Here is a 14096-nt window from a genome sequence, read left to right as displayed (position 1 = left end):
CATCCTCACCATAGCGAAAACGCTTGATGAAAGTTCACTGGAGCTGGCTGGTGCCAAGTTGAGCTTTACTGTTCCTTTTACCACCAATAAACTCTTTGTACCGTGTGTGTAATGTGCCTTGAATTCAAGTCTCGGCGACTTAGTCTCTCTAAAATAATCACAATAACTGTATGCTAGCTTCATTAAACATTATGGAGATAGTGACTACAAAATACTTTGAGCTGCAACAATCTCAAACTATTTTTAGTCAGTGGCAAACCCCCCCCAGTGGTAAAAGCTGTTTCATCACAGGAACAGACTTCAATTACTTTGTCGTCAGACAGTGCCATTCTCCGCATCAATTTCACGAAACAGCAAGAGATTCCTGTGACCTATTTCTTTATAGTAGTGTTCTAATCAAGAAGTCCCAGGAAGCTTCCTTAAGAGGTAAAAGTGTGTCATGTTAAGACCCTGTAGCCATTTTGGGAATCTGGGCTTTAGTAGTCTTTTTTCCTACTTTAGAACAGCTAAGCAGATTTGTTATCTTCTGACTGCGCAGACTAAATATATTAGTGTGTTAAAGAGGAGTTGTTGAGTGGTCTAAGGACAAATGGACTTGACCATACATAAAAAAATATATATATATTAAAAAAAACTGGCCTTGTTGGAGGACACTTTCAGCTAGGAGCAAAACAGTGTGTGTCTCTGTCTGTGTGGGAGGCGAGACTGACAATGCGGTACAGATACAGAGGATGTGATGTTTAAGATGCTGTAACTCACAGGTTCGGCACAGGACAGAGCCTGTCATACTGCATCCTGGATGAAACATGAACTGCCCCATGGTCACTCGCAAACAACCACAAGGTTCTCAGAAGGACAAACTCTGACACAGAGAGACTTCCTGCTGGGTGGGCCAAGCAAAGCCATACAGAACTACAGTACTTTCAAAGGTCAGGGGAACCGTGAAACAATAAGTATATGACAATAAACCAAGCTAGATGCAAGGGAAAAAACACTCTGTTGTATAACATCATTCTACACAATAGAACGCATTACAACAAGCACATTCCAGGTAGAGTAACTACAAAAGCACAGAAATAAGTCATACTGCTCGTTAACTGACCATTTGGCCTACATTGTGGTTTAAGCGCATCTTGAGCCATATGCTACCGAAGATTCCTGTTCATGAACTGTCACAACTACCACCTGAGGGATTCTTTAGGGTAGGGTGGGGGAAATCGCAAAGTGGGGCAAACTAGATGAAGACGGTTAGGCTGCCGACATACACTCCACCATACTCTCCAGAGAGACTAAATGAGGGGTCTCCTCTGCTCTACCTGCCAATTAACTAAATGAAAAGAGAATCAATGACTCCAAACGTCTCAAGGTCTCCAGTAGACTTCTCGCTCTCTCTCTTGTCTGAGTCTCTCCTCCACCCTGAAAATACCCCCAGCTCAGCTCAACTAGCTGCAGCATGTTGAGGTAGTTAACACAGACACAGCTATCTGCTCATTCCCGCATCTCTAACCCACATTCTCCTCCCTGTAGACTGCTCGTCGAACTGCTATGACCTGCAGAGGTGTTTGCTGATGTAGACAAGGATCTAGAACCGGGTTAAATTCTAGAGAGAAAATTCGACACGATTGTCGAGTAAAACCTGCGCACAAAGTACCAACAACAAAAAATGGACAAAATGAGGCACATGTTGGCCTGAGAGACCGATGCTTTAATGTCTGTATCCCATCGTGTCAACCGTAGCCACTGGGCCACATAATGACAGTGTTGGACAGGCACCAACCACAGAGACGTGAGAGACCAGGAACACACTGTGTGGCCAAGGAAGCCCCGGGTCAAGTTCCTCTTCAAACAACTTTCTCCTGCAAGTTAAAGAGGGATAAATCGTTTCTACCAAAACATGGAATACGCACAGTTTACAAAACATTGGGAACACCTTCCTAATATTGAAAGCTTTCCTCGTTTAACTCAGCGGGAATAAGCATAACTGTGAAGACAGAAAATTGGTGCCATGTTTAAAGGTGCATGAAGAAACCAGTAACATTAACAAGACAAAGGCATGCAGCGCAGGGTCACGACTCATAGTACCCACCACTCAACATTAGGGCGGTGATTGTCAAGCAAATAACTGCCAACAGACATGACAGCTCTGCTTCTAGCTCCTAAGCAACTTTTTAGTATTTTCTTTTTTTTGTTGTATGTTATTTCTTACATTATTAACCAAGAAAGTTGTGTTATTACATACAGCCGGAAATAACTTTTGGATATCAGAGCGGTGGTAACTCAGCAGCATTACGACCAGGAATAAGACTTTCTCGAATTGTATCCTTTGTTCGTACGCCCCAATTGAACTTATCCCAAACGCTGCTCGCAGGGAAGAGGTATTCGGAGGCGACTAGTAGTCTGACTGAGGAGGCGTGCACACCATCCACTGCGTCAGAGTATATTACTCGCTAATGTTCAGTCTCTGGACAATAAACTATACAAGCTCAGGGCGGGGATCTCCTTCCAGAGACATCAGGGACTAACATACTCTGTTTCACAGAATCATGGCCCTCTCTGAATATACTGTCACCGTCCATACAGCCAGCTGGGTTCTCAGTACATTGCGCAGACAGGAATAAAGAACTATATGAGAACAAGAAATGCAGGGGTGTATGTTTCATGATTAACGACTCATGGCGTTAACATTGTTAACATTATGCATGTTAACATTAGAAGCCTCCACCCTAAGTTTGTTTTATTCACTGCTTAAGCACACTCCGCCAATCCTGATGTCATAGCCATGTCTAAATCCTGGCTTAGGAAGAGGCCACCAAAAATCCTGACATGTCCATCCCTGACTATAACATTTCCCGACAAAATAGCACTGCCAAAGGGGGTGGAGTTGCAATCTACTCAGAGATAGCCTGCAGAGTTCTGTCATACTATCCAGGTCTGTGCCCAAACAAATAGAGCTTCTACTTTTAAAAACCCACCTTTCCAGAAACAAGTCTCTGACCATTGCCGCTTGTTATATATAGACCCCCTTCAGCCCCCAGCTGTGCCCTGGACACCATATGTGAATTGATTGCCCCCCATCTACCTTCAGAGATCGTACTGTTAGGTGACCTAAACTGGGACATGCTTAACACCCCAGCCGTCCTACAATCTAAGCTAGATGCCCTCAATCTCGCGCAGATGATCAAGGAACCTACCAGGTACAAACTTAAATCCATAACCATGGGAAACATCATAGATATCATCCTGACCAACTGGCCCTCAAAATACACCATTGCTGTCTTCAACCAGGATTTCAGCGATCACTGCCTCATTGCCTGTGTGCGCAATGGGTCCGCGGTCAAACGACCACCCCTCATCACTGTCAAACACTCCTTAAAACAGTTCTGCGAGTAGGCCTTTCTAATCGATCTGGTCCGTATATCCTGGAAGGATATAGACCTCATCTCGTCAGTAGAGGATGCCAGGTTGCTCTTTAAAAGTGCTTCCCTCACCATCTTAAATAAGCATGGCCCGTTCAGAAAATGTAGAACTAAGTACAGATATAGCCCTTGGTTCACCCCAGACTTGACTGCCCTTGACCAGCACAAAAACATCCGGTGGCGTTCTGCATTAGCATCGAATAGCCCCCACGATATGCAACTTTTCAGGGAAGTCAGGAACCAATATACTCAGTCAGTCAGTTTGAAAAAGCTAGCCGTAGCTTCCCTAACAGAAATTTGCATCCCGTAGCACTAATTCCAAAAAGTTTTGGGACACTGTAAGGTCCATGGAGAATAGAAGCACCTCCTCCCATCTGCCCACTGAACTGAGGCTAGGAAACACTGTCACCACCGATAAATCTACAATAATCAATAATTTAAATAAGCATTTTTCTACAGCTGGCCATGCTTTCCACCTGGCAACCCCTACCCCGGCCAACAGCTCAGCACCCCCTTCAGCAACTTTCCATCGATAAAAGACAGTACTGTGCAGCAGTCTTCATCGACCTGGCAAAGGCTTTCGACTCTGTCAATCCCCGCTTTCTTATCGGCAGACTCAATAGCCTTGGCTTCTCAAATGACTGCCTCGCCTGGTTGACCAACTACTTCTCAGACAGAGTTCAGTGTGCCAAATCGGAGGGACTGTTGTCCGGACCTCTGGCAGTCTCGTGGGGGTGCCACAGGGCTCAATTCCCGGGCCGACTCTTTCCTCTGTATATATCAATGATGTCACTCTATACAAACATTAGACTATATGTTATGATTATTAATACATTCTAAGGCTGCATGATGCTACTCATGAGGATTTGAAAAAAAAAAAGTCACATGAAAGGCATGAGCTCTGCTTTGTTTCTTGTGCAGGCTGCACACACTTCATCAGTCTCTCATTCACAATTTGACTAGCACTTGATAATAGTCTCATCAGGACTTGAAATTTTACGGCGGCAACCTCCTTCTGTGGCGGTAATGTACCCTAAAGAAATAAAATAAATCGGCTAGTGGCCATTGGGCTGAAAATAATTATAATTCCCTTCTCCCGGGTGCTAATTGCCGTGCTCCGAAGCCCCTTTCCCTCACATGGCTCTCTCAGGTATCGCAATTCTTATTAGCCTCCAATGCAGTCACTTGATTGGGTCCTTCTCACAGGCATCTCAGCACCGAAGTAGGCTACAAGTGAAGACTGACACGTCGGGGACGCAAATGCACGCGTCCTTATCAAATTCCGAGGTGAATATTTAAGATTTTAGAAGACCTATCCACATTTACTTTGTTAGCTAACATGAGTAGTCCTAACGAACAGCAGAAGCACTAGCCTGTCAATCTACTATCCCACATAGTACAAAACTTGACCTATTCTATGCGAGAAATACATATTCAAAACAACTTCTGAGAGTTATAGGATGCGATAGATACCTAATTAATACAGCCACTCGCATAAAAAAAAATGTTAAAGCAATGAGGCTGATGCAACAGATCAGAACATTTATCTTAAAGGTTTGATAAACTATTAGGCTATTTCTTAACATTCTTAGCAGCAATGCGCACACATCTGTAGGCTATACGTGTGAATGTTCCAAAATGCAATCAAATAGGGGTAAAACACTGTTCTCAAAAGCGACCGCAAATGTGATTATAATATAGGTGCATTTTTATGCTGAAAATTCTCTTCTTGGCTCACACACACCACCTATGTATGCCAGTTAGGCTCTACACCGGTTGTAAAGCGTACTAATGTGCTTCATTACAAGAAGTTATTTAGCCACTTTAGTGGCCTATGGGCTAGGTTACATGAGAGGTGCAACTATGATTTGAAAAAGCAGCACAAAACAATGCATGCACTGTTTCTTGCCTTACTGCACACGCTGGGCATCATTCACAAGTGATAGGCTAATGTCACCCATCAGACTATTGTTAATTTAATCTTGACTTTACATATACTAAATCATATCAAATTTGTTTTGATTTAGAATGGACCACTATCAAGCACCTGTCTCGGAACAGGGGCAGGGGGACAAAATACATGTCATCTATGCACTTAAATAGCGAATTGAGGACGCGTTACATAGTGCATTTTCATGTCAGCCAGGTAGGCTATAGTCCTGTGGTAAAACAAAGAAAAGTGCTTAATATTAGGAAAGTTGAGAAATAAATATAGTAGGCCTAGCCTATAGACAGCTGATCCTCTTTTTAATAAAGGCCATCAAAACACTTCTTACGCTATTGCATAGCATATAGAAATGTTGCACAACATGAAATCATGGGCGCTCATGAAGTGTTTGATTCGATTTTTCATCACATTTGCATTGATGTCAGAGTGATTGGAGTAACAACAGAATGCTGAGTAGCAGGCAGTTAGCAGGTTTGGTAGGCTACTAATGACCATCAGCAGAAACAGAGCTGGGAGGATCCTAATTACCATGACTAAATGGTCACATGGAATTTGACTGCGGTCATTACTCGTGACCGCCGGTGTGGCGGTAACACAGTCACCGTAACAGCCCTACTCACCATTCACTTAGAGTTGATTATGTTTGCCATCTTTCAAAACAAAACCAAAACAAAAACAAAACAAAAATATATATACACACACACACACACACACACACACTTCTACATGCTTTGAAGCTTTGAGGAAGAAGTGGGAATGGGTGAAAAAAGGGTCTCAAAACGAAATAATTTCCCTCGACATCACTAGACCTTCAAAAATACTGTTTAAGGACGCACACACACTTGGGAGTGAGCGTTTCAATGCATGTGTGAGGAAGTGTCATGCTGGATTTGTAACAATAGAGAGTATTTAGGGAGTAGTGTTTCCTCAAACTGCACTGTGAACTCTCAAGACAGAACCGGTCCCTGGTTACTTAATCAAACAGGAAGGGTGGTTTGACCTGAACCTGCTCTGTGTGTGTGTTTTTTCTCTCCCCTGGGTTCCCTCCCTATCTCCCAGCGGAGGGAGCCTGGGACAGATCTCCAGACCTGATACTAGAGAGAGGTAGGGCCACACAGGACGGGTTAAAAAGCCATGGCTGAGAACAGGGAAGACGGGATGAGGGGGCGTTTGGAGCAGACATGGAGGTCTGAATTAGAGGGGTACAGTGCGTGTGTGTCTGCTTGCTTGTGTGTAAGCGTAACGGATACAGAGTTGGGGGTTTCGTCTTTAGGAGATTATACATACAAAGCTGTGATTCTATACTGGAGCTCTGCTCAAAAGAGCCCTGATGTAGGCAGAGAGGCAGGGGTCCTGAGTTAATAAGGGAAGTGGAGTAATGAGTGGATGTAATGACTGGAGGGCCTGGTAGACAGAGGATATCATTAAAACAGCCATTTAATCATTCAGCCTGGACTGGATGCAGACCGGACCGCTTAGTCTAGGTTCCAAATGGCACACTATTTCCTTTATGTAGTGTACTACTCTGGTAAAAAGTAGGGCACTGTAAAGGGAATAAGGTGTCATTTGGGAAGCAGACTTCATGTAATGGACTAATAGGGAAGAAATGGATAAGTTTAGCTTACACTGATTGAAATGATGAATGGAGGGACTCCTCAGAAAATCACAGCCAGCAACTTTTCGATACTCCCATTACGTTAAATAGTTTCTCTGATACTTAATCTAGGTTTCTAACCAAAAATGTAAATAGTCGTACATCCATCCTACAAAAATCGGAGAAAAACATGTAGGCTAATGCTTTACATTGTAGTACCATCAACCAAATCGGAGAAGATGGGAGACAGGCTTACAAGTTCAAGGGTTGCTGCTTGCTTGTTTTCTGATTAATTTGATTGTCGTTTTCAAGAGTAATTCCACTAATGTAACACAGGAGCCTTTCAAGAGGAAGTTACTGGAACATAGCATTAATAAATGTCTTGGCTTTCTCATTTGCTTTCCTAGCCCATAATCGGCCCCATATTAAATGGGTACGGTAGCTCTACAGTAAGGTATTTTTAGAACATGAACCAGATAAACAGCTCCCGACCTGACTGACCCCACTGAGTATACAAATAATATGGAGAGTTGTGTATATTTCTAGTCCTCATCCTTCAGCATTACTGCAAACGTGCTCATTCAAACCAGCCTCCTCTGAAGATCAGTATTGGATAGAGGAGTGAGTGCTCATGGCTCAAGGGTGGTAAAGGACAGTCTCCTCCCTCCACGTAGAGTTGAATAAACAGCTATTAACAGGAGCAATCACACTAAATCAGCCTCAATGGAGGTATGAACCTCGTGCCAGCTCCCAGCCCCATCCTCAGTCAAAGCACCAGCTCTATCCCAAACACTATCCCCATGCCCAGCTCCAGACTTTCTGCCCCAACCACATCCCTGGTGTTAGCCAAATCTCTATTCCCATCCCCATCTCCAGCCGTAGCCCTGTACCCCCAGCCACATCCCCATGCAAACCCAGCTCCATCCCCATGCATCGTGGTTTCCGTTTGGTCTGGTGAGTTTGGCTTGGCCCTCCACTGTACAGGGATGGGGATCAGACTGCATTTGGCTAAGGTCAATATCGATGTTACAAGCCAGTGCCTCTCCACAACTGCTGCTGTGAACTGGTTAGGAAATGGCAGGGTAAGCATGTGTGCTATGTGTGCGTAAGCATGTTTGTAATGCCAAGAGAAGTACCCACACCGTGGGTGGCCCCCCCAGAACCCCGCAGGGCAATTCCTGCCCTGGTTTAACGGGAACAGATAAGTGGTAGTGTAGCGCAGTGTGTGTGTGTAGGGAAGGGCCGGGCAGGCAGACTCAAATAGCAGGCCCTGTGTAGACCGTCACAACCTGAGATGCTTAAGTCCTTCCTGCCAACTCATCCTCCCTCCCTGTGCACGCTCTCTCAAATCAAAATGATACGTTTCCCAAGCCGCCATATCCAGGCAATAGGGCTTCAGAGAGCCACTCATCCAAATGGAGGGAAGGTTCAGGCCTAGGAGTTGGACGAGAGATAGCATTCTTGCACGGGTCAGTTCTTTGGAGTCACACCCGCCCCACCAATTCCAAGCCCCACCCGATATCCAACATCAGGACAATGGCTGCAAATGTGTACATTTTGCTGCCGACTAATTTGGCTGCCGACTAAATTTCCGGTCAATAAACGGTTACATTTTTTTCAGTAAAATGTAAAACAATAAAATGACGTGACCAACAGAAAAGTACTATTTGAGATCTGTATATAATGACGCGATGCTTATGTTTCCGCGCTAACAGTGGGAAGGCGGCCCTAGGCTGGAAGGCAGGCGACAAGCTTAGGCCCAAAACAAGCCCATAGAAACGTATTGGGCTTATTTTGGACAGATTTTGGCGAAAGAAAAACATCTCGCTTTGCCTCTTCCTCGCTGATACTATGCATGCATACACGGACAGGACATTTTTCATTAAGAGCTTACTGGGAACATGCAACAATAGCAAGCCTTATCGTATAACAGTTCAAAAGGCTATAGTCCATTGTTGAACATGCAACCTCTGTGATGAAGCAGCTAATAAAACATTTTCCAAAACGCAATTTGCGGGAAACACCGCTCTTAACCTAATGCGAACAGTTGTGACAGAGATAAATAATCTCTGTTAGAAATGTAGAAAGAGGGGAAATCGATTGGTTGTTGCAATGATGGGTTGCTAATACGTTTGAGGGTTGTAGCTTTGGCTTCTGGACAACAAAAATTAAGTTGATATGAAAATCAATAGAACAGGAGAGAAATGATGGTTAAATGGCACAAGGAAGTCTTTATAAAATAATTGCCTCCATGTTTCTACAGATGGATTTTTCGCAAGGCTACTTTGAAGCAAAGTAAGACATGCCTCATTATTTGAGGTAAAGTAAATCGTTTCAAACAATTCCACTGCCTCAAGCACACATTGCAAAGTGGTGGGTGACGTGCTGGTAGTCAATGCTAGGCAGGCTATAGCCTACACACCCGAATGGGAGGCGAGCTTTAATTACGAGTTGAGATTGAGAAACAAAAATAGCTCCTTTTAAAATCGTGGCCACCAAAGTTAACACGCGATTGCATTCAGAATTGTTATTTGTTGCGCAATGACTGGGCATGCAAAAGCAGGTTTCACTCCAGTAGCCAACAGACTGAGGAGCTACTCTCACACTGTCTGACAGTTTGTAGGCTATTCCACTCCTCAAACTAGGCTCTGTATGCTGTGTGTTTGTGTGTGTGTGATAAATTAGATGCATGGCCAGTAACGAAAATACAAACGCGCAAATTGAATTCCACAAAAGTATGCAAACGATCCTATAGAATGATAAGGATGACTGGTCAAATGTATTTTCAGCAGCTAACCGATTAACAGTTAGCATCCCTAAATCAGGACAGATTTTTCTACGCAACCTGACCCATCTGCATAGAATTGTTCTGAGAGCCGATCAGTGACCCGCCAAATAACAAATTTCATTAATTGTTTTTATGATTCCAGAGTAGTAGGCTATTATTCCCCTTCCTGCATGAATTAAATTTGTCTGCATGTCTACATTTGGATAAAAGGCTACCTTTACCAGCATACCGTTTCTAGACATATGGCCTGCATATGGTCTAAATGCACAAAAGCCTGACTTAACCTAACAATTAACTGATATTAAACTGAATTTACCTATCGTAAACAAATACCTGCTTGAACTTTTTGCTGGCTGTATAGCCATCTACCGGCTTGTTGTCCTTATCCACAATGACACAAAAATCCTTCCAAACCAGGTGATTCTTTTGCGGGTCAACCGCTGGGAACCGTTGGTATCCAATCCGATGTAGGACTCTACCACACAGCCAGCAGAGAATGACTAGCTAGCAGTTGAGTGTTGTTGGATAGTGGGACCTCTATTACCTTCTCAATTTCAAGGGCTTTAGCTGCGATGGCTTGAGAGCGCCGTGTCTTGAAGTTGGCCTTCTGTGTCTGGTCGGTCTCATCCTTGGCCGGCACTGTGTCCTCAGGCTCTGCTAGCAGGGCTGGGGTGGGGTCAAGTTCCTCCTGGGAGGGTAAAGGTTACAGCTAATGGGTTAGCGCGCCAGGCAGGACACAGCAGTTCAAATGGCTTAACTGATTCAGGTTTCAAATTCAAAGCGTGTGAGGGCAACACTGATTAGAGTCAACGAGGTTGTTGTTGCTGTCATTTTCTTTCAGCACATCAAACGCTTTAATATGCATTGCAGCATCTCAACAACGATCTAGAATGTTTCTCCTTCAACATCTTTGATCAAAGACCGTCGACAGCTGAAGATGAAGGCCCACGCCCACCGACGTCAGCGCATCATACTGCATCATTTAGTGTTAAAAGGGAAACGAGACACAAAACATAACATCTCTGAATGTCAATTTGAACAAGAGGAGGCCTTTTGTGACCGCGTTAGCATTGAAAACAAACAACCTTTTGAAACGCCCATTACTTTTAGTTTACCGAAATCCAGAAAGCTTTCATCCATGGCAAGGAAATGAGATCACGCATGGTGAACACAGTCTTCATCTATCGTGATCTCATCAGACCACAAGAAAGAGACAGGCCACTTAAGGTACATCAACTGTTCCTCTGCGATGTGGGTTCTAGAATGAATGACACGAACGAGGATTTGCAACAGATTCCACACACCATGACAGGGCCATGAATTGTGTTGATAAACTGTGTATCCATAGGAAGGTAGGTAAAATGTGATGGTCAGACAATGTTGAAACGATGACAAAAGAAAAAGAGTCTGTATGGTAACAAATCGGATTTCGACTATGTATCGAGTCTCATGGAATTCCATAATCCAACCAAGTGATGTAAAACAGTTGTGCGGGTCTTTTCTAACTTTTAGGACTAGTACAACGCTAGTAAAGGGTATGCTACTACTATGACAGGTAGCCTATTGTTTTGATATAGGCCTAGTGAATAAATGATCGTATCAACTGAGAGACTGAACTGAATCAGGAGCAGCGAGCCATGTCTGACATAGTTACGCAGCCGTACCTTGATTGAGACAGCGCTGTGTGGAGAACAGTCTATGGAGGCAGTCTTTGTGTGGCCTAGCAACCTGGGCTTATCTGTGGATTGAAGGAGAAGAGGAATGAAGAAAGAGACGGAGGACAGAAGGAGAAAGAGAAACACTCGCAACTCATGCATACACAGTAAACTAAGAAGCGTTGTAAAACAAAAAAGGAAACATTTAAGAAAAAGGAGGACACTCAAAATAAAACCAGGGCCACCATGCGCAGTACAATTCCATTTAAATCATCTCAGTATTAAAAACACACTGGGGAGCTACCACCACTTATTCTATATTGTCATCCACTGTGCAATCACTCATTGCACTCGTACAGTGAACAATGGATAGGACAAGATGCTGTGGGACTGACGACAAGCAGAGCCCAGACAAATCGCTGTTAATTTTACGATCTTGTTGGAATAGCTTGCACAATAAGAGGTCGACAAGTTCAGCTGTGACTAAATTGAAATATTGTGCTCCGCTGGCTCCAATAGGTCTATAAAAAAAAACAAATATGGCTGGGTGGAAATGTTTGTTTTTATTCCCATGGCGATGAGACTGAGCCAAGGTGAAATTAAAAACACACTTCTTCCAGGAAGTTATGAAAAAACTTCGAAGTAAACCATGAAAAAGTAGTTTGTTCGTTCAAAATGAAGCAAAATTCCAAATTGATTGAGTGCTGGATTTCCTATGATACTATTAACAGATGATTCTTTGAATGAGAGATGTTTACTTAGGCAAAAATGTCTGTAGGCTGAATTTATAATAAAATGGATATTTGCCATATTAAAAGAACAGAGTAACACAGACAGAGAACTCTCTGTCTATGACAGACCAGGCCTTTGCATTTTGAGGAAAACCTGGTTAACTTGGAAAGACACTCACTCGCCAGACACACTTGAATCTGTGGAGAAGAAACTAGGCTGCTGTTTTAACTTAAATGATTACTGACAGATGCTCGTGAATTGCAAATCCAGAAGAGGAGCATCCAGAAGATTGTGTGTGTTCCATCAAAGAGACACGTAATGGCATTAGTTAAACAGCAGCAAAGGAATCTAAGCAGATTAAACATCAAACCTCACTAACGGGTAATGAATGAATATAAGTCAGAAACAGAACCCTGCGGATAAGAAGACTAATCTCTACCAACAGTCAATGTGCTAGAGAAGGGTATTTCTGCCAACTTCAATTGGCTAATTGTTTGTGTGTGTTATCATACTAGGCGTTGCACAGGTTCAGCATACAAACCCACTTCTTATTTTACAAATCGATACTTGAGTCAAAGTATCAATATAATATTTGACCAAAATAATATTGTAAACATATTCAGTTCATCCCCCTCCACTACTAATCATGAAAGCTAGGCTATACTTCACCAAAACATTGTGGACACATGCTCTTCAAAACATCTCATTCCAAAATCAAGGGCATTAATAAGGAGTTGGTCCCCACTTTGCTGCTATAACACCCTCCACTCTTCTTGAAAGGCTTTCCCTTTCCACTAGATGTTGGAACACTGCTGTGAGGACATCCTTCCATTCAGTCACAAGAGCATTAGTGATGCTGGGTCTTGTGCTGAAGTCGCTTCCAGAGGCAGCTTGAAACTTGGTAGTGTGTTGATTTTTACATGCTCCAGCACTTGGCGGTCTCGTTCTGTGAGCTTGTGTGGCCTACCACTTCATGGCTGATCCGTTGTTGCTCCTAGACGTTTTCCACTTCACAATAACAGCACTTACATTTGACCAGGGCAGCGCTAGCAGGGCATAAATTTGACAAACTGACTTGTTGGAAAGATGGCATCCTATGATACACCTGCCAGCAACGGGTGTGGTTGAAATAGCTGAATCCACTCATTTTCCCACATACTTTCGTATATATAGTGTAGAATAAATAGTCTTCTTCAAGAGGTACTTCAAAAAATACTATTTGGGAACTAAAAACCTGAACCATAAACCTATAGGCAGCAGGCTTTCTCTAAGCCATTGTACTCCAAATGCTCACTCAGAGACATTGTACAGGATTCTCTACAGTAAAACTAGGCCTACAACTAGACCCTGTGTGGTGTGCATTCCTTATCGTCCCTCCCAAACAGTTTCTTTCTGTGCACTTTGATGTGTTGACCTAGCCAAATTAGTGTTAGACAGGGGTGACAGGGGTGGAGGGACAACGGTTTTCTACCTGTTCTTCAGGCTAAACTGAAGGCTTCCTCTGTGCTCTCTTTACACCGTAGCATAACGGAGGAAAATACGTGCTTTAAAACCCCTCTCCAGTGATTATGAGAGAGGACTTCTTAAGTCAAAAAACAACATGTGAAATGGCTGCATTAGACATAGGGATATTTAAGGACACTCCCTGTTACTTTCCTTTATTCTCCTACTATCCTAATATTTTTAATCTCAAAATCTCCTCACTTCAATTGAAGGTAGGCCTAACTTAACCTACGCAGATTCCTGGTAAATCCACACGGAGAAAAGGTCATAGTTTTCTTTTTACTTACCCAGGTTGACCATTGAGGTCAGAATACCTCTATGACAAGGGAGACCTGGCAAGACCTGACTGAATCATTTTGAAGCTCATAAAGAAAGTTAGGCTACAACATAATGGTATGCATGCGCCACTCAAAGGGGAAGGTAATGGGACTGGGAGTGAGTGCTGGTTTGATCTTGGAGA

General features: G+C 43.3%; 1 protein-coding gene across 1 annotated transcript in view; it reads right to left on the bottom strand.

Annotated features, from left to right (window-relative positions):
* The window catches only part of LOC118400874 (periphilin-1-like), a 37234-nt gene that overhangs the window by 2484 nt on the left and 20654 nt on the right, over nucleotides 1-14096 (bottom strand). The window contains exons 9-10 of the mRNA XM_035797856.2: nucleotides 11411-11484; nucleotides 10291-10434 (exon numbers count right to left, since the gene is read on the bottom strand). Coding sequence (XP_035653749.1) covers nucleotides 10291-10434; nucleotides 11411-11484 — 218 coding nt within the window. The remainder of the gene's footprint in view (nucleotides 1-10290; nucleotides 10435-11410; nucleotides 11485-14096) is intronic.

Source organism: Oncorhynchus keta, chromosome 22 (genome assembly GCF_023373465.1).
Source record: "Oncorhynchus keta strain PuntledgeMale-10-30-2019 chromosome 22, Oket_V2, whole genome shotgun sequence".
In the NCBI taxonomy this organism is placed as follows: domain Eukaryota; kingdom Metazoa; phylum Chordata; class Actinopteri; order Salmoniformes; family Salmonidae; genus Oncorhynchus; species Oncorhynchus keta.
Note: the sequence above shows the minus strand (reverse complement) of the source record. Positions and strands in the feature narration are given on the sequence as shown.